The following is a 22,323-nucleotide window of genomic DNA, read 5'->3' on the forward strand; positions in this document are numbered from 1 at the left end:
AAACGTATTTTTGGAAATGTATACGCCTATACATCTATGTAGTAGATATTATATAAATGTTTGAATATACACACACACATCAAATATATGTACGCATGCAAGTGTGTGTGTGTATATATATATATATATATATATATATATATATATATATATATATATATATATATAAGGTTGAGGAGGATAATTACTACTGGAATGAAACTACACGTCAAGTACTGTTCTCTCTTTTTTTCGGCGCATCACACTCTTTACCACTTCATACTAAAAATATCCGCCTTTGGATATAATAATAGATTCCTTTATTTTTTTTGTCTCCGATGAAGGGAAGTACTGGATCTTCCCAGAAACAGCTGTAAGACTCTAGCCATAAAATACTTCTCCAACCATACCATTGCTCTCTTTATCTTTTTATCTTTATATATTTACATATATATATATATATATATATATATATATATATATATATATATATTTACATTGGTATAAGATATTATGTAACATTTAAGTGATGGTTCAATAGAGAAAATATGTAATATACCATTTAAAAAAATATAAATGTCTACGTCAGTGTTTATTATGCTTCACAAGAGAGAGTTGCTGTAATAATCTTGGAAGTGATTGGAACATTTCCATTGTAGCAAATTCGTCCAATTGTTTGGACTAATCGAATTCAATTTCTTTGTTATATAACGAACTTAAATTGGTTGAGACAGTTGGCAACTCTAAGCTGCAATTTCTTCTGCATATTTTAAGGGCGGTAATGGTGTAATGAATAATTTTCTTTTAACCAAACAAGCGCCAACTTTAATTAGCGTAGATTGTTTTGTTGTTGTTGTTGTTGTTGTTGTTGTTGTTGTTGTTGTTGTTGTTGTTGTTGTGGTAGAGATGATGTTGGGGCTGGCGGTGGTAAGGGAGAGAGTGGAAAATTTAAAGGAAATGAACCGGAACGTGCCGGAATGTGCACAAGAGAACCCAAATATGCAGTCTTCACTGCCAGAAGAGTGCTTCCACACACACACACACACACACATACACACACACACACACACACACACACACACATACACACACACTTACACACACTCAAATATATATATATATATTAATCAAAATATACAGTATTATAGATCCCTTTCAGCTGATCTTATCAATCGGTTTCGCATGGCGTATTAGATAACCGAATATTAAAAAAACAAGTGGTTAACTAGCAACATATACTCTTGGGTTTAAGTGTCAGCTACTGTCAGTTTCGTACTTCGATAAATCAGTAATCGGACGAGTTTGTATAGCCTGTCGTGTATTATCCGGTAATCTTCCAGCTTCAGATTACAGGACAGCACAGACGAGTTATAAAAGCTCGTCTGATTATTGCACTATCGGAACATGAAACTTAAAGTAGCTCACATCCAGCTGGATGGAGTACATATTTGTTGATATTCCACTAACAGCTGTACAGTGCTCTATCTCCCTTTCTCTCTATCCCTCTCTCTCTCTCTCTCTCTCTCTCTCTATATATATATATATATATATATATATATATATATATATATATATATATATATAAATATAAACACTTCATCTCACGTTGCACTGCGACCACTTCGGCACCTGACGCCTGGTACACCTGTTCAGGAAACGTCGATTCAATGGAGAGAGTGAGCTAAGGCAGGGCACGAACTTTTGATCACCAGAAACAAATCCTTAGTGCAGGCAGAAGCTGAACGCTCAAGCGCCGTCTTCGACGGGAGGGCTCCATCATCATTATCATCATCATTATTATTATAATAATTATTATTATTATTATTATTAGATTTTCTATTTTTCCTGTTTTGCCTTCTACTTTGTCTTTAGAAGTCTTTTTGCTTTCTCCTTTTTTTTTTCTTTCTAGCTTCTATATTTCTCCTTCATCATCATCATCATTCTCCTTCTCCCCCTCTTTGCGCTTTTTCTCCTCCTCCTTCTGCCAGTCTTATCGTCTGTCTTCTTAATCAGGGTTTACAGCATACAGTATCGAATTGCTTGCTGTCTGCATGATTGCTCGCTTCCTAAATACGTTGTCTCCTCAACTGACATGCTTATCTCTACAGATTATTATTACTTATCCCGATTACTATTCCTATATCACTACAACTGCCTCTAACACTAAACGCCACATCTTTGATTGAGAACTGTAGTCTTCTACAATGCTATCACGGCATCAAATCTGTATTGATCTTGGAATGATTGGGTTCTCTCTTTTGCCATCAAATACGTATCTTCAGTGAAGCAGTAACAATATGGAGTAAAAAAAAAAAAAAACGAAAGGACAAACAACATATTGTGATACGGTATTAGAGAGGCAGAGATAGATAGAGGTTTAATATTAAAGAGATCTAGATAGAGATACACTCATTATAAGAGGGATAGATAGATAGATAGATAGATAGATAGATAGATAGATACGGATACATTATTAGAGGAACATTTAGAGGTATAGTATTAGAAAGGAGGGGAGAGAGAGATTGTTAGAGAGATACTGGTGAATAAACACGGTATTAGAGAGATGAATAGAGATAGACACATTATTAGAGGAATATAGTTAAATAGGGACACAGTATTAGATGGATGGAGTTAGATTAATACACAGTATTAAAGAAACAGTGAAATAGAGTATTTGTGACATAGCGAGATGGACAGGGACAGAGTATTAGAGAGAGGGACAGAGTATTAGAGAGAGGGAGAGAGAGAGAGAGAGAGAGAGAGAGAGAGAGAGAGATGGAAGGAGCAGAATATTTGAGAGAGAGAGGCAGAGTATTATAGATAGATAGATAGATAGATAGATAGATAATACTTGCATAAACACTATACGTATATATGTGTGTGTATAGATAGATGGATTGATTGATAGGTGGATAGACAGAAAGGGACAGACTGTTAGAGACAGTATAGGAAAGAGATAGATAGACAGAATATCAAAGAGACTGAGAAATATAGACACGCATATTTAAAAGGACAGAGACCATGTTAGAGAAAGGAAGTGAAAGTGAGAGACAACGCGGAATGAGTAAGGTCTTTCGCTTGCCATCAAATATATAGCCTCATTGAAGCAGTAACAATATGGAGGAAAAGATGAAACGGCAAACAACAAAACTAATAATGAGATATGTCTTTTTTGGTTATTGCTATATTTCTTTTTGGTTTTGCTCGTTTTTTATTGATATGCTTCCTGCTTTGCCTTATAGCATCTTGCTAACCTATCTCGCTCTCTAATGCGATGTGTAATTATCTCGTTGTCCATCAATACACACACGATATGATATGACCATTGTCATCTAGCATCTGTCTGTCCATCCATCTAGCTATCCATCAATGCAACCATCTCACTCTTCCCTAATTTGTTAGTCTGTCTGTTTGTATGTATGTATGTATGTATGTATGCATGTGTGTGTTCGTGTCTGTCTGTCTGTCTGTCTGTCTGTCTGTCTAGACAACCATCAATTTATCGTTCGTTTTTTTCTATTTTTATCTATCCCTCTATCTTCCTTATCAATATATCTATCTCATTATCTTCCTATATACATATCTCTCTCTCTCTCTCTCTCTCTTTCTCTCTCTCTCTCTCTCTCTCTCTCTCTCTGATATGTGGAGAGAGAGACAGCGAGAGAGAACGAGAGAGAAACAAAGGGGCCTAACTACACGTAAAATAATTCCTAAATAAGAATTAACAGATGTAAATTACCAGGAACGTCTTACAAGTTAATCCAAATACCCCGTCTCCGGTAAAATGACAGATCGAGAGAATTTAGTGACAGAAAAATTTCCAAAATGAAATTGGCCAAACCATAGTCGACGCGTCCAGACATTTAAAACTTCATTTTCATAGACAGAACGGATATCTGTTGCCGTTTCCGTTACTGAAGAGCCCTTTCTGAATTCACATTGTATGTAGTGTTTGATATGGTTCTGATCTAAATTCATTTTAAAAGGCTAAAGTCAATAGGAATTTAACCAGTGTAGTATAAAGTAATCTATGAACAAAGAAACAAAAACATATGAATATATAAATTAATTCTTATTTTAGCACAAATATTGAAAAAGTGCCGTTAAAGTGATCATGTGAAAAATGCAACAGGAATTTCTTTCCAAGCAAATATATCTCTTTATCGCACTGTTTAGTTTACCACTTACTATGTATTATATTAGTGGTTCCCAAAGTGGGCGGTATTGCCCACCCCCACCCTTTCGGGGTGGGGGAGGGGAAAGTTCCAAGGGGGTGTTGAAGGAAAGTGGGACGATAATGGGGTTGCGATTCATGTAAAAAGTGAGGCGAAAGGGGGTAGTGATTGATGTAAAAACAACAAAATTAGGTTGTTTTATTTGTTAAATACAGTTGCATTGGATTTGCTTCAGAAAGAGGTCTATGTTTGTTGGGGTGGGGTGCTATGAATGTGGCTTAGGTGTCAAGGGGGCGGCCCAAAAAGTTTGGGAGCCACTGTATTATATAACATCCACACTCAGCACACACAAATGAATGAATGACTGAATGGATTAATTAATTAATTAGTTAATAAATGCAATCGTTTGATTCTTTGCCGACAATCTGCTGTATGTAAACTTTTTGTCTTTTTGTCTTGACTCACTTTCAGTGGTGGTAACTTGAAAACAGAATGAGTTGTAGCGGCGGAGAACCCGATCGGTCAGCTTTGGCCCGGAGTCGTAGCATTGATCACCAGCTCGATGAAGAACGAGAAAGAAGACAGAAAGAGATTCAACTACTGGTGCTAGGTGAGTGGAAAAGAAACCTTTACATATTCTTTGCTGGGCCTGGCTCTGACACACAAAACCAGGCACGACTGACCCTTCAGCTCAGGTGGCATTTGGTGGGGAGTTCTTTATATAAATTTCGCCTTTTTCTAAAGCCAAGACCCTAAAGTGACTTTATATATAATGGAACTGTGATTATGTATATCAGAAAAAATATAAGTCGAAACAATGGTTTTTATAATTATTTATGTTATATAATACCATGCTATGTTATATTATATTCATAGTATTTAATGTAATATTGTAATATGAATAAATTACTGGATTGTCAATAGTATATCTCTATATCTAATTTATCTTTATAATTGAATTATACCAATATGTATTTGGTATCCAAATGAAGTACCGGTGAATTGGATGTTTAACATACCCCTTTGAAGGATTTATTTTCCTCAGTTTGTTACTATATATATTATCGGCGAGCTGTCAGAATGCTGCTCTAGAATGGAGATTCCGGAGAGGAATTTTGTTCAAAGTTGATAAATCCTTTAAGATAAATCACTACATTTTCAATGAACAGAGAGAATCAAAATAATGCCATACATATTCATTCTTCACACGTTCGGGCGGATCCGGAAATGAACATGCTAATCGCTGTTATATTTCGTCCCTGGAGAACTTCTCTTTTCAGACAATGTGTGTTCGATAACACACTCGATTCATTAAATCAAGAGGAGCCTGAGACATTGTGATGTTTCGTCCTTGTTGTGTCTCTGCAGTCAAAGCTACTCCCGGATCAATGAAACTAAACAAGAATTACGACTATTGTTCAAAGAATTCTGCAGACAAACAATTTCCTGATGCTTGCTGATATCTTCCAAGCGGATAATAATCGTCATGTGCACGATAAACAATAGAAAATCAAAAGAATGACTGACACATTTCATCTTCAGTTGTTCCAGCGTATTCGAACGTAAATGTGCTAATCGCTATTGTATCACATCATTGGAAAATCACTCCTTTCAGACAAATATCTGTTCATAAAACACACGATTCATTGGAATAACGAACATCAGTGTTTCGACCTTGTGTGTCTCCTCAGCCAAAGCATTCTTTGTCATCATTCTAGTAAATAAGGATATTTATGTTAAATGAATATAAAACCATTGATATTATGCAATAATAAAGTGTTTTGTAGACAAGACGGCATCATTTTGGGTTTTCTTTTCTTGTGCGTGGTGAGAGAAATCAGAAATAATGAACTGGTAAAGAGGCGAAATACAACATTTATATGTGTGTGTGTATGTATGTGTATAGAATACCTTTTCTTTGTGTCTATGCGTATGTATATATATACATATATAATAGTATTTCTTGCAGTGAGTGTACATATATATGTATGTATTAGCAAGAAACACCACTCGGTGTATTTATTGCATTGAGAATGATTCCTTATAAAGGATGTGACATTGAATAGGCTAACAATTCCGTAATTGAACTGCTTGCCATAATATAAGTCAAGTGCACACTCACACACACACACACACGCACACATGCACGCACACACACGCACAGACATGCACACACACACACACACACACACTTGACTTTTAACCAGAATCCACGAAATGAGAAGAGCAAAGTAACAAAATGGATGACCTTCTCGTATCAGTGACATTTCACTAATGTGGCTACACATTCACGTACAAACACTCACACACATACACACGCACGCACACACGCACACACACATACACACACACACACACACACACACAGAACAGTATCAATATGGCGTCGGATTGGCAAAACGTCACTGAAGCGTCTGACAAAATGTCTGGTTGTATTTAATGGCAGACTTTTAGGTTCTTAGTTCGAATCACTCCGAGATCGACTTTGCCTTTTATCAATCGGCGATGGTTAAAATAGAATACCAGTTAAATACTGGGGGAAATCTAGTCGACAATATTTTGTCCTCAAAAAGCGAATTCTTTTGAGCTATGTTACAAATTAGTATTATTAACATTTCGCTAGAACTGTATAAATATGTCGCCTCGTTGAAAGAATCAGTAGAGCGCTGGATAAAATGCGTTGTACTATTTAGTTACGGGTCTCTACGTTCTGAGTTCAAATCAAGGCGACCTTCACTGAATTTGAACTCAGAATGTAAACAGTTGGAAGATCTGCCGCTAAATATGCCTCCGACGACGCTCTGACAATTCTGTCAGCTCGCCGACCGAGATAGAATACATAATATTGCACCGAAATTTCTGAATTATGACCCCACTCCCGGCCCCTTATCTTAAAAGAGCAGCACCTCCTTCTCTGCCCTCACGTTAGTGAATCGGAAACCAATATTTTCTGCTATTTTGTCATGTAGGTGCTTCCGGTTCCGGGAAAAGTACCTTTATCAAACAGATGAGAATCAGATATGGAGACGGCTTCCCTGAAAACGAACGTCACTATTTCAAACCATTTATTTACGAGAACATCACGCATGCGCTGCACCATGTCTTAGATCATATGGCGTCTATGAAGATAGACTATAATGACCCATCGATGACTGTAAGTAGAACAACTCTTTTCATTTCGTTTTATTTATTTTTTATTTTTGTGGGGCGGGGCTGAGCAATGAGGTGGTGTGCATACAGCCAGGCAGGTATTTTGTCATAGTTGTCATCATCGATATTGTCGGCATCGCTGTCCTTATTACCATCATTATCACCGTCATCATATTCGTGCTTGTCATCATCATCAGCATCATCAGCATCATCATCACCGCCATCATTATTACCGCCATCATCATCACCGCCATCATCATCATCATCGTCGTCATCATCATCACTGATGTCATCACCGTCCTTGTCATCATCCCCATTATCCCCACCACCATCACCATCATCATCCTGACAATAATCACCACCACTTCTAATATCCTCCTCCTCATCATCATCATCATAATCAACAGCATCATCATGACCAATGCGTTGCCATATTAAACGCTGCGACATAATTAATTGCACGTTCGACCATGTCATCGTTACCAATATCTTTTCAACGTGAAACAAATTTCATTTAAATATTCCGTTTTTTGTGTTTTGTTTTTCTTCTTGAAGTTGTTTTCTGTTTTACTCTGTTTTTATCTTTCATTTGTTTGCAGTTTTTTTTAAAATTATTTCTATTTTTGCATTTCAAGTTTGCTATTATTATTATTATTATTATTATTTCTGTTTTCGTGTGACGCACACAAAAACGACTAGCATATTTGCGTTTGAATCTGCTCGGAACGTAGTTAAGAATAAATATGCAAGTAGTTGTTTCAGATCTCGCTCTACACGTTGCAAATACCGATTTTGTCTTTTATCTTTTACTTGTTTCAGTCACTGAACCGCAGTCATGCTGGGGCACCGCCTTAAAGGGCTGCGTTGAACAAATCGACCCCAGTACATATTTTTTTTAATCCTGGTAATTATTTTATTGGTGTCTTTTGACGAACCACTAGGATATGGATTAGGGTTAAACAAACACCAGCAGTCAAGCGGTGGTGGTCAGGGATGACGGTGAGAGTAAGCGATGTGAAAGACAGTGGTGACGGTGGTGGAGGGGAAGGCAACGAAATCAAAGGTGTTGATGGTGGTGGCGTCAGAAGTAATGAGTAATGGGGCCTCTGGGAGCAGAAAACTCCCTTTCCTGGGGTACGTACGATTACTATCGACAAGGGGGTTAACTCTTTGCGAAGTAACTTTCAGAAATTGATTGTCTCTCTTACATTTGTATATTTTGTTGTATCGTGTGAGAGTCATTACCGCAAAATTTTTTCCAACACGAATTCACATCCTTTTGGAGTCAATAAGTTAAATACCAATTGAGCACTAGCGTCGATGTGTTCGACTTTTGCTCTCCCCCGAAATTGCTGGCTTTGTGCAAAAATTTGAGACCAACAACAAAAGGCTCTTACATAAAATTAGTTTGGTAAGAAACTAAGGGAAGCCAATATAGTCAGGAATTTAACGACCATAAAACGGGATTCTACTTTTCCGCCTTCGTTATAGTTCTTGAAGTAATAACACACTAGTTTCAAAAGCTTGTGCTTAGACATTTTTGAACCGTTAGCAGAACCGTTAGCACGCCGGGCAAAATATTTAGAGGTATTCCGTCCGTCCATCTTTACGTTCAGTGTTTAAATTCCGCCGATGTCGACTTTGCCTTTCATCCTTTCGGGGTCGATTAAATAAATACCAGTTGAGCCAAGGGGTCGATGTAATCGACTAATCCCCTCCCCAAATATTTCAGGCCTTGTGCCTGTAGTAGAAAACGTTATTGATTCTTGTTGTTTAATTTTGTTTTCGCCAATTCTTACTAGTTTTTTGAGTTTTTTTAAATTTATTTCTTTTCTTAAACTCTCAGTTTTTGTTCTTATTTCTTTCACTTTTTTCTCTTTTTATTTTCTGTTGCATTTTTATTTCCGATCTTTTTTTTACTTTCTTCATTTCATTTTCTTTCTTCAAAAAAAATTATTCCTGTGTTTCTTTGTTTTTTAATGACTTCTGTGTTTCTTTTTTTTTTATAATTTCTGTATTTCTTTTCCATATTTCTTTTTTAGATTTTCCTTTTTCTTTATTTTTGTTGGTTCTACTTTGTTTTTTCTTTTGGATTCTTTTAAATTTCCGCTTGTGTTGTTTTCACATTTTATTATTATCATTATTATTATTATTATTATTATTATTATTATTATTATTATTATTATATTTTCTCTAGTTTTATAAATATATTTGTTTAATGTATATTAAATATCTGAGTTCTTTGTTTTTTTTCCATTTTCCATTTTCTATTTATTTTTTTTATTTACATTCATGTTTAATTTTTTCTTTTTATTTCATGTCTTGTTTCTTTAACATTTCTGTTTTGTTTTTTTAATTTTTTACAATCTTCTTTCTTTTCTTTTTACTTCCTTTTTGTATTTTTCATTTCTTTTTGAAATTTACTTTTAATATTGAAAAAAATTTCTTTTTCTCCTTATTTCATTTGTTGTTGTTGTTGTTTTTTTTGTTTATTTTTTTCTAATTTACTTCAGCGTTGTTCATTTTCAGTTTTTCTTTCGTGTTCTGATTTTTTTCTTTATTCTCCTATTGTTTTGTTTCATTTTCTGTTTTATTTTAAAGTTCCTTCTAGTATTTCTAATTGTTTTTGAACACGTGGCTATGTGGTAAGTTTACTACCCAACCATATGGTTCCAGGTTCAATTGACATTACTTGGTACCTTGAGCATGTGTCTTTTACTACAACCTCGAGACGACCAAATGAATTGGGGAGACGATCAAGTCTACTTTTAGCTGTCATCTATTTAGTCTTCTAATCTTATTTTAGTCAAACACTTATAAAGCTTAATTCAGTTCAATTAAAAAGCATGAGTCAGCAACGCATTGTAAGCCATACTATAATTTGAGAAAAAACTTATCCGCGCGCAAGGTATGCATCACCCCTCCGATGCCTTATTTTTTTTTCATTGTTTTTTCTCCAGTTCCTTTTTTAAAAGTTTATTTCAGTTTTAGACGACTTTTTTTTTTCAATATAAATATTTGCTTTTTTTCGTTTTATTTTTCTTTCTTTCTGTTTCTGTCCATCTTTCATATTTTATCTTTTTTTTTCTTTCCAGGAAACGGTGAGTGAGTTTGAGAAGAAATATCCACGAATAAGGGCCTTGTTACTTCATACAGTTGAGGAAGATGACACTCACTTTGACCACAACAATACAAACTTATTCCCCGCTCGGCCACGACGTCTCTCGAACTTTTACTGTCATTACGAGAAACCAGACATTTCCTTAATCCTGCAGGTTTGGCAAGACTCGGGCGTTCAAGAATGTTACAAGAATCTCAACGACCCCGACAATGAAATATTCCTGCCCTATTCTGAAGAATAGTAAGTTCAACGAAATAACACTTCTTTCTCTCTCTCTCTCTCTATCTATCTATCTATCTATCTATCTATCTATCTATCTATCTATCTATCTATCTATCTCTCTCCCTCCCTCCCTTCCCCTTTCTCTCTGTCTTCCTTCTCCCCCTCTCTTATCTCTCCCTCCCTGTCTCTTCCCTCTCTCCCTCCCTATCTCTTCTCTTCCTCTCTCTGTCCCTCACTCTCTTTTCTCTCCCTCTCGCTCCCTCTCTCTTTTTCCCTTTCAATGGTAGAAATAGCAGAGTGCCCGGTTCCAAATCATAACGATGGAAAAGACATTTGACTCAAGAGCGTTAGTCTTTTTACTTGTGTGTGTGGAGTGTCCAGTCGCATGTAACGTCTTCTACTATGAAAACAAAAATGAGATGACACACAAAATATATAATATATATATCACGCAGTATCAACAAGACCATCAGATGATGTTATACACCGCTGATCACAATGCGCTTCCAATTGTCTTGATTGCACCATTCTTTTTCATAGAAAAGAACATATATATATATATATATATATATATATATATATATATATATATATATAGCCTTAGCGTTCATCCTTTCCGGGTCAATAAATTAAGTACCAGTGAAACACTGGGGTCGATGTGATCGACTAGTCCTCTCCTCCAAATTTTCAGGTCTTGTGCCTTTAGTAGAAAGAATTAATATTATTATTATCATTATTATTATTATTATTATTATTATTATTATTACTATGTTATTATTTTTGCTAGCATACATACTTCATATATATATATGTATATCGATGATACACACACACACACACACACACACACAATTTTATGTGAGAGCATGTGCTTCCAACATCACAACGTGATGCCACTTCCATCAGCATGAATAATGCTGTGCTTAAACCAATAAATCTCAAAGAATTCAATATTCCAATCTCTGGTTTAAACCATAAATTGATCATTTCTTCTCTTTATAAAATTATTTTTGTTTCCTGCTTCCACCACCACCACCACCACTACCACCACTAGAAGCCTGAAGCTATGGGCTTGCCGACAATAACTAGCTTCTTTGTGTGAACTCAATACATTCCTATAATCAGTATATTTATTATTTGTATTCTACTTCGGCATTTTGTTCTGTCTTGCTACCGCCCACCTCTTGGTAGTAACACGGAAACAAACACTCCCGCTCACACGCACATACACACACTACACCTCACATACACACACACGCACATCCACATACATTTGTATACTTACACACACACACACACACACATATATATATATATATATATATATATATATATATATATATATATATATATATATATATATACTTGTGGCATAACGGCATAGCGACAGCTTTGAGCTGAAACTGATAAAACAACAAAACAATATCCAAATATACATACACACATATATACACATATACATTTATATATATTTATATATATGCTTATATATATATATATATGATGAGATCAGAGGAATACTTATTTTGTTCATATTTTTGTTTATAATGTGTGCATCAGGGTGTTTGCTTACAGAAAGGGAAGAGTTCCTACCATAGTTTCTCTTTAACTCATATCCTCCTCATATCGCCCTCTATGGAATGTTGAACATTCCTTCCTCAACTTCCCCTCTCAAATTGCCCCTCTCTGGAATGTTGAACATTCCTTCCTCAACTTCCCCTCTCAAATTGCCCCTCTCTGGAATGTTGAACATTACTTCCTCCTCTTCCTCCCCTCTCCCCCCTCAAATCCCCCTCTCTGGAATGTTGAACATTCCTTCCTCCCCTTCCTCCCCTTGTCCCCTTCCTCCCCTTGTCCCCTTCCTCCCCCTTCCTCCTCAAATCCCCCTCTCTGGAATGTTGAACATCCTTTCCTCCCCTTCCTCCCCTTCCCCCTCGAATCCCCCTCTCCGGAATGTTGGAATTCCTTCCTCCCCTTCCCCCCTCAAGTTCCCCCCTCCGGAATGTTGGAATTCCTTCCTCCCCTTCCTCCCTCAAACCCCTTCCTCCCGTCCTCTCTCAAATCCCCCCTCTCTGGAATGTTGAACGTTCCTTCCTCCCATTCCTCCCCTTTCCCTCTTCGTCCCCTTCAGCTTGTATCCCCAGATTATAAATTCAGATTCATACCAATGAATGATGTTCATGATTTTGTGCCTAAATGTCACCAGCTGGAAAAGCTAGAGTTTTCAGAAAAAGAAATCAACCCGTGTAACAAGGCACACATTAGAAATACAACCTGTAAGCGGAACAGTAAAAATATGCGAGACTTTCCTCAAGTTACATTATTTTTATCTCCTTCTTCTTAGTTGGTGAAGCTTTGTATCTTTGTTTGAAACCAGTTCCTTTCTTACAGAAAGATTTCATGTAATCAAAAATAGAAGGGAACATACATACATACAAACATGCACGTATACACATACACACATGCATACTACGTATATACATGCACACACATACATACATACATACATAATTACATACATACATACACACATACATACATGCACACATCCACATACATACATACATGCATACATACATACATACATACATACACGTATGTATACATTACATTACATTTCATCACATGGCATACAGATAGACAAACAAACAGGTTTATACACAAACGTGCATATACGCATTCAAACGCGTTTACCAACAGACAGGTACAAACAGGTGCACAAAAAACGAACATGCACGCACACATACACTCACACACACACACACAAAGCAAACGTCAGAAAATGTGTTGGCATGTATCTATACATACGTTGTATGTATGTATGTACGTATGTATGTACGTATGTATGTACGTATGTATGTATGATGTATGTGTGTGTGTGTATGTATAATTCCTTGCAATACACAAGAATATCCAATGCAACGATATGTGGTACGTGTGTATGTGCGCCGTGAGTGTGTATGCATGTATGTATATATGTATGTATGCACATATGTGTGTGTGTTTGTGTGTGTGTGTGCATGTAATAACGTATGCATAAACATAAACACACACACAAGCCCACAACTGTTCACACACACACACACACACACACACACACACACACACACACCTTCCTCCGCGCTTCACATCACGGACAGACGCACTCATTACGAACGTCTACAACTATAGAATAATTACTACAATTGCAACTGTAAACATCATCACCACCGCTACTACTACTACTACTACTGCCTCCACCACCACCGCCACCAACACACACGCACACACACACACACACACACACACACACACACACACACACACATACGTTATCGCGCACCTTCTACGTCGTCGTCACTATCCAACCACCACCTTCACCGCGCACCCACCATCTTATCGACCTTGCAGTTTCCCATTCAGAAAATGGAATTAGATGTCAATTGCTGTTCTGCTCTGATGTCATTGTGACGTCAGAGACACTCTGGGTGTGATACGGTAAGGTGGCGGCGGTGGCGGTGGCGGTGGTGGAGGTGGCGGTGTATTGTGTCGCTGTTGTTTTCGTTGTTGTTGTTGTTGGTAGTGGAGGTAGTGGTGGTGGCGGTGGTGGAGGTGGCGGTCGTCGTCGTCGTCATCATCGTCGTTGTTGTAGAGTTAAGGGTGGAACAGAGGGACCAGACAGACAGACAGCCAGCCAGACAGACAGACAGCCAGCCAGACAGACAGACAGACAGATAGATGGATGGATAGGTGTGTAATTAGATATGCAGGTAGGCAAACAGGTAGAAGTGGTTATAGGCAGATAAATAGATAGGTAGGTAGGTAGGTAGATTGTTTGATAGAGAGAGAGAGAGAGAGAAAGAGAGAGAAGGAGAAAGAAATACGAATAGAAAGAGTGGTAGAGAGAACAGGGAGACGTTAAGAGAGACAGTGGGAGAGAATGAGAGAGACGGTCGATCGCAGAAATAGTTAGAGAGGGAGGAGGAGGAGATGTACACAAGAGAAAAACAGGGAGTGATATAGACGAAGAGAGAGACACATGGACAGAGAGAGAGACATGAACAGAGAGAGAGAGACATGGACAGAGAGATATACATTAAGAAAGAGAGAGAGAGGGAGTAAAGAGAGATGGGGCAATATGAAGGTTGATGTAGAGAGAGAACGATGTAGAGGCACATATAGAGAGAGGAAGAGAGGGAGGGAGAATGAGCAATATATGGAGAGAGATATACAAATAAGAGAGACTGAGAGAGAGAGAGAGAGAGAGAGAGAGACTGTGTATTGATAGATTCTTTTATTTGTTTCAGTCATTTGACTGCGGCCATGCTGGAGCACCATCTTTAGTCGAGCAAATCGACCCAGGACTTATTCTTTGTAAGCCTTAGTACTTATTCTATCGGTTACTTATGCCGAACCGCTAAGTTACGGGGACGTAAACACACCAGCATCGGTTGTCAAGCGATGGTGGAGGGACAAACACAGACACACACACACACACACACACACACACACATATATATATATACAACTGGTACTTATTTTATCGATGCCGAAAAGCTGAAAGGCGAGATTGAACTAGGTAGAATTTGAACTCAGAACGTACAACGTAGAAAGAAATACCATTAAGCATTTTGTCCGACGCGCTGACGATTCTGCCAGCTTGCGTCTCTATCCAAGACCTGCAACTTTTTTAGGGGAGGGGGTTTAATCGATTACATCGATCCCAGTACTTGACTGCTACTTATTTTATCGACTCCGAAAAGATGAAAGGCTAAGTTGACTTCGGCGGAATTTGAACTGTGAACGCAAAGAAATGCTTCTAAGTAATTTATCCGGCATGCTAACGGTTCTACCAACTCGCTGCTTTCATAGTGGTTTCAACTTTTTTTTGAGGGGTGGGGGAAGACGATTACATCAGCCTCAGTACTTGACTGGTAATTATTTCATTGACCCCGCAAGGATGAAAGACAAAAGTTAATTCGTTGGAATTTGAGCTCAGAGCGTAAAGACGCATGAAATCCCACTATGCACTTTGTCCGGTATGGTGACGGTTCTGTTAGCGCTGCACCTTATTAATGACGATTAATATAATTCAAAGAAATTTAAAAATCAAGAAGGTTGAAAGGTAAAGGAAAATGAAAACATTTTATAAAAGGCGCCATTTTTAGCAAAATCGTAATTTCCGTTTTTGAAAACGCGAAGAAATATTTGAAAAAAAGAAAAAGGCGGAGTGTGGGGTGTTTATCCGAGACGTCAGAGTGGACCCTGCCTTGTTTATTCGATACGTCAGTGTGGACCCTGCCTGTACACTGGCGAATGCTGTCGATATTTCCACTTTCATTTTGTAATCACGTTTGTCCGTCGGAGCATCGAGTCATCTTAAGGAGACTGAAGACTTGCACAGTGACATTGTTTAAAGTAGAGTCGAGCCCCGTCAACCTCATTCTCTCATCCGTGACCATCTTCAATCCAAGATCAAGACGACTGGAGATGGAATCGGATGCAGTGGATGACCAACATGTCTTGCCTGCCCCATCTTCCTCTCTGCACTCCACAATGCGTTGCTGCAGCCATTTTCCTTTCTGTTGAACTATGAAGGTTTCTTCCGCAAAGTCCACAAATCCCAGTCTTCACATGCATAGGCAGGAAAGCCCTAATTTGTTAGTTAACCCATAGCTGAGACCTTAACAGGCGCTACTAGTCCCAGTTAGAATATATCTGGTAACAACAGTGATTAAGAAGTGGCTCCGCACGCCTCAAAACTCCCGAACTCCCGACCCACAGCCCCACTACTGGATACACTTTAAAGTCAAAAAGCAACAAAAAGGCCGCTTATACACATGTCATAAACCAATTTTATATAAATTCAATGCAAGAGCACTTCGCATGAGAGTTTCACTTTGAAAATGTTTCGTTTTCCACTAAGCCAAATCCACCTTTTATACATTCGCTGTTACTTCAACTTGTCGACTCCGTTCAATAGTTTTTCCGTTTGTGGCCATCTCTAGCTCGAAAAATGTTCGGGGGTTTAGAGACAGGTTCTCGGATATTAGATCTTTTGATGAAAGACTAACAACTCCACCAATGTTGTCGATGCTACAAATGTCAGAATGGTAAAGTCACTTAGTCACTTCTTCGCCCCGCCCCCCACCACAACCACCACCAAAAATGGTTTATTTTTTTCTTTGTCTCTCAATGTCACAAAGCCTATCATTTAAAGCAGTCATGAGCAACCTGTGGCCCGCGAGCGAGACTTTCTGAATGGCACGCCCAAGGAAAAATCGCCTTGAATTATTTTAGTAGTGCGGCCCGCTTCTCGAAAACGGTTGCCCATTCCTGATTTAGATAAAGTTTCGGCGAGCATTTTGACATTATGAATGAAATTTGGTATACGGAAGCTATAGAATTCAGATTAAGGGACTTTTCTAGGGTTTTTTTTTTTCGGTGGGGGAGTCATAGATTTAACCGATCACCAGGTATCATAGCACCTGATTCATGGAGAACTTTGTTGTCTATTCGAATCTTTGTAAGGATTCGAACCAAGTTTTCAGCCCGAGGATCTTACCAATCTCATCCATCTTACCAATGTCAGAATCCTTATAAAGGAGCTATGAGAGTCGCTCTTCTGAATAGGTCAAGTAAAAACCAGAGGCTTTAGTGGGGGAGAAAACGATATTAATTACTTAATTTGTAGAGGCACTACTTCAATATTGTTTAACAATGTATCTTGTGTGCTTGTGTATCTTTAATAAGTAAATGTGATAGCACTGTTAAACCTACAACACAAGAGAGGGAGTGAAACATCGAGAGAGAGAGAGTTAGTGAGATGTAAAGAGAGATACTATGATTCACTATCGAGAGGAAGAGTTAGAGACAGAGAGAGAGAGTTAGAGAGCGATAAAGAGATATTATGAACCGCCATCGCAGAAGAAGTCGTCTTGCATACTTGTTGTCACTGGATTTAATTTACTTGGCAACGATTTTTCTATCTAATCAAATTTGTTTCCGCGCACAGATGCTGAGATGTCCTTCAGTTTAATTACTATTGTACTGTAATGTAGCCGTTCGTTGATAACTCGAGAGACATATGTGTCCTATACAAACGTTTCAAAAGGCAGCCATTCTTTGCGACGGCGACCGTTCTGTCTCCTGTCATAAATTACAAACTTATTCCCACAATGTCGTATGTTTCTAGTTGTTTTCATCATTAAATCTAGCAATTAATTCTACTGAAGAGCGCAATCATATCATTTGCTGAAACGAAGGGCGTAACTAAACGGTACAGACGGTTAAGAAACCGGGGTAAATGCTTTATAGTAATTTGAACAGGATTTAGTTAATAGAAATGTTATAGGCTAATGACTCTTTGATATGATTTTCTATAACAAGATGCTAAAATAATGAAACCCTTGCACGTATTAACAGTAAGGAACAACCGAGCACTAATCTAAATTTAGTTGGGTGTTAAATGTAACAGAAATTGTTCTAGAAAGAGAATTCAATCAAATTAGAAGCACTTAATAGTCGTTTGTTATAGACATAAGGCCTGAAATTTTAATGAGAGGGGTAAGTCGATAAAATCGACCCCAGTGCTCGACTGGTACTTATTTTATCGACCCCGAAAAGATGAAAAGTAAAGTCTCAGAATAAAAAAAACAGATGAAATGCCACTTGCGGTCTCAGAATAAAAAGACATGAAATGCCATTAAGCAATTTTGTTCAGCGTGCTAACGATTCTGCCAGGTCGTCACCTTAAATAGTAATTATTATTATTATTATTATTATTATTATTATTAATGCTTCTAAGGCGGCGAGCTGGCCGCATCGTTAGCACGCCGGACGAAATACTTATCGGTATTTCGACTGCCGTTACGTTTGAGTTCAAATTCCGCTAAGATCGACTTGGCCTTTTATTCTTTCGGGGCCGATAAATTAAGTACCAGGTGGTGGTGGTGGTGGAGAGGGGGGTGGAAGGAGAGGTGGTAGAGGGAAGGAAGAGGAAGATGACATTGAGAAACGTCGCATGCAGGGATATACAGATGATGATGATTGTGGTTGTGGTGGTGGTGGAATCGTTGTCGTCTTTTACTTATTCTTTTACTTATTCTCTTTTGCTTTCTCTTTACACTTCCAGCTTCCTCTCGAACATTGAACGTATCATGCAACAGAACTACATGCCGACTTTGGCTGATATTCTTCACATTCGGAAAACTACAATCGGTGTTCAAGAGTCTGTATTCACGATAAACAATTTATCCTACCGGTGAGTGATGTTGTCCTTCCTGATTCCAATCCAACCCAGGCTATAGAAGAAAGTTTTTCTTTTTTTTTTTACCGAAGTGTCACGTAATGGGACTGAACACGGAACTTCGTGATTAAGAAACAAACTTCTTACCACCCATTCACGCCTGCGCCAATAATGTCAAAAGTCGAACAATCGATCTCCTTGTAGTTATCTCCCTTGCCCGAGTGATTTTAAACACTCGTAGATAGAGATTTTATTTGCTAATGGTTTAGATAATCTCTGATTGATCTCAGACTTTTAAATTAATATGCGATACATGTCAGTCTGCCTGTGTTTGTATTTGGATAATAGGGTGGCTTCTTGTAATATTTTCCTGGTCGTTATATAAGAGATATTCAATAATCAACGGCACTACATCTCCTCCCTCTCTCTTCTCATATATGTGTGTGTGGGTGTGTGGGTGTGTAACCCGTCCGAATGCTGAATATAAAAACAGTTATAGCCTTGTGTGAGTTATGAGGAAAACAAGACGTAAGCAGCATCATAGATATTTCGAAACCTATGATATGTTTGCTTTTTTTATGTATTTTACTCTAAACTACAACTGGTATGACAAAGAATATTTACCATCCTTCCACAGACGTCAATTTGGAATACAGTGCACTGTAATGTAATTGGTTACTGCACGTCCAGCACAGTATTACGTTGTAGTAGTCAATACAACGCTGTCGACTGTCTGGTGTGAATACTTAAAGATTACTAATGAAAATTACGCAGTCTCTGAAGATTTGACAATGCAATCGATTTATGAAAATGTTCCTTATATAACAGATATTTATTAATTGTAAATAAAATGCGCGTAAGATGATGTAACTAAATATGTTATAAACATTTTTGTTTTTGTTTTCTTTTGCCTTATGTATAACCTTTTTTGTTTTTAATTTCCTTTAATTTCCTTTTTTTCTTTGAATCCCTTTTAGGTTTATCGATGTCGCTGGGCAAAAAAGTCAGCGTAAGAAGTGGATCCCTTTCTTTGAAGGTGTCAGTGCCGTCATATTCTTTGCAGCTCTCAGTGCATTTGATGAAATTCTTGAAGAAGAGCCTGCTATGGTGAGCCATTCTTTCAGTCCTCATATTTTCTAATTGTTTATACTGGGATTACTTTCGTTTTTCTTTTTCTTTTTAGAAACTTTTTTGTATCAATTTAAGATTTCTTTATTTACATTATTTACATTTGACGGATATTTGTCCTCATCTGCTGTGTTTATTTCCTTGAAGTAACGACCCATCAGTCTGGTGTTGCCCACGAAAGATGTCTGAAGACACACATTGTCTCTTAAGGATATTGAGCCACATAGTTATATGAGTGCTCGTGTAAAAAAGGCGAGATTGTCATGATTGGAAAGCCTGTAATCATAAGTCTGCTTGATCAGGGTTGAGTGCCAAAAGTCTTTTTAGAATTTGGTTAGTGATGTCATGACACGAATCAAACATCGCGATTCCATACGTTTTCCGTTTTGTTTTGCTTTGCTTTGTTTTGCTTTGTTTCTTTTTTCTATTCTCTTCCATTCTTATATTCTGTTATTTACAGAACAGCATGCAGGACAGTTTGCAAGCATTCAGTGATGTAGTCCAAAATCGGTTTCTGGAAAATATGAACTTCATACTTTTTCTAAATAAAGAAGATCTTTTCATCAGAAAATTAAAATTCACGAAGATGTCTAAAAATTTTCCTGACTATACAGGTATTTACATTTTGACGCGCTTTATCTTACAATTATATTTCATGGGGTATTTATTCATTTATCTGTCTAGTCAGTTAAGACCACTTCATTCATGTTCATTAGCCTGGTAACTTCCAGTATGTTACTGACTAGGAGAACACTCTGAGGGTGCATAAATTAAGTAATAGTGAAATAATTAATTAATTATATTCCACTCATTGATTACAAAATTTGGAACGATTTTGAAACAGTAGAAGGTATTTCACAGCTCCATTTCTAATAGATTGTGCTGGTATAAATGTAAGCGCAATCGATTTCTGTTACCTCAGCATTCTATTACCTGAAGAAGTGACAGATGTCTCCTGTGATGTAATGCATATACAATCGATAAAATGTCTGCCACTGAAACATATGTAGCATATATTGAACTACTATCACCCATTCTTATAATTATCTAATTTTATTATAGATTTGCCTTATTGTTTATATATAAATGCTTTCTCTCTTTTTTCATCTGTCTCGTCCACTGAATGTTAAGGTGGACAATTGCTGTGCTTATGATGCTTTATGAAGCAGAAACACCTCTCTATTTCTCTCTCTCACACACACACATGGACACACACACACACACACACACACACACTCTCTCCCCCTTCTCTCATTGTCTCACCCCTCTCTCTATTTCTCTCTCTCTCTCTCTCACACATGCACACATAGATACATACACATACACACACACTCTCTCTCCCCTTCTCTCACTGTCTCTCTCTCTCTCTCTCTCTCTCTCTCTCTCTCTCTCTCTCTCTCTCTCTCTCTCTCTCACACACACACACACACACAAGCTTACAATATCTTGAAGTGGAGAAGCTAAGATCTGAGCTGATTGTGACTTTTTCCTGTTTTCCTCTTTGATTTGCAGGAGACAACTGCCCTGAACAGTGCCAGGAGTACATCAAGGACCAGTTTCTGGAGAAGAAACCCAACAAGAAGAACATCTACACTCATATATCCTGTGCTGTCGATGAGACAAAGATGAGGAATGTCCTGGAAAATATGCTCGAAATGATAGTTGAATTCAACATTCGAAAGTGTGGCACTTACTAAAGAATTCTCAAACTAAATCACTCTCTCTCTCTCTCTCAATCTCTCTCTCTCTCACTATCTCTCTCTCTCTCGCTTATTTGGATCACCTGTAACAACCTTCACTACTCTCACCACCACCACCGACACCATCACCAACTGCCACCGCCAACACTACCACCAACACCACTACTACCACCACCACCAACAACAACACAACCACCACGACAACACCCATCACAAGCAAACCCACCCCCATCCCACCCCCACGAATACCACCTCTACTAACTCTCTCTTACTACTACCACTACCACTATTACTACCACCTTCAACATGGCCATCTCAGCTGCTCCTCCTCCTCCTCCTCCTACTACTACTACTACAACTGCTACATGAACGCCACCAACAACGACAACAGCAACAAATACAAGACTCATACTACTGATAAGAGTACTACTACAAGACACTAAAAATACTAGTTACCACCACCACCACCACAACAACAACAACAACAACAACTGCTACTACTACTACCACCACCACTACCACCATCACCCTCCCTACAACTACTACGACTATGACTGCTACCGCCACCACCACCACCACCACCCCACCACGACCCACCACTGTCGCCACTACTATCAACCT

At 37.9% G+C, this 22,323-nt stretch overlaps 1 protein-coding gene across 1 annotated transcript in view; it reads left to right on the forward strand.

The window, feature by feature from the left end:
- Positions 1–4,616: 4,616 nt before the first annotated feature.
- LOC106867091 (guanine nucleotide-binding protein G(i) subunit alpha-3) overlaps positions 4,617–22,323 on the forward strand; it is a 17,832-nt gene continuing 125 nt past the window's right edge. The window contains exons 1-7 of the mRNA XM_089362941.1: positions 4,617–4,764; positions 7,124–7,308; positions 10,400–10,665; positions 18,761–18,889; positions 19,852–19,981; positions 20,463–20,616; positions 21,515–22,323. The exon at positions 21,515–22,323 is cut by the window's right edge and continues 125 nt beyond it. Of these exons, the coding sequence (XP_089219067.1) occupies positions 4,647–4,764; positions 7,124–7,308; positions 10,400–10,665; positions 18,761–18,889; positions 19,852–19,981; positions 20,463–20,616; positions 21,515–21,699 (1,167 nt within the window). The 5' untranslated portion in view covers positions 4,617–4,646 and the 3' untranslated portion in view covers positions 21,700–22,323. The remainder of the gene's footprint in view (positions 4,765–7,123; positions 7,309–10,399; positions 10,666–18,760; positions 18,890–19,851; positions 19,982–20,462; positions 20,617–21,514) is intronic.

This window comes from Octopus bimaculoides, chromosome 14 (genome assembly GCF_046866305.1).
Source record: "Octopus bimaculoides isolate indiv1 chromosome 14, ASM4686630v1, whole genome shotgun sequence".
In the NCBI taxonomy this organism is placed as follows: Eukaryota; Metazoa; Mollusca; class Cephalopoda; order Octopoda; family Octopodidae; genus Octopus; species Octopus bimaculoides.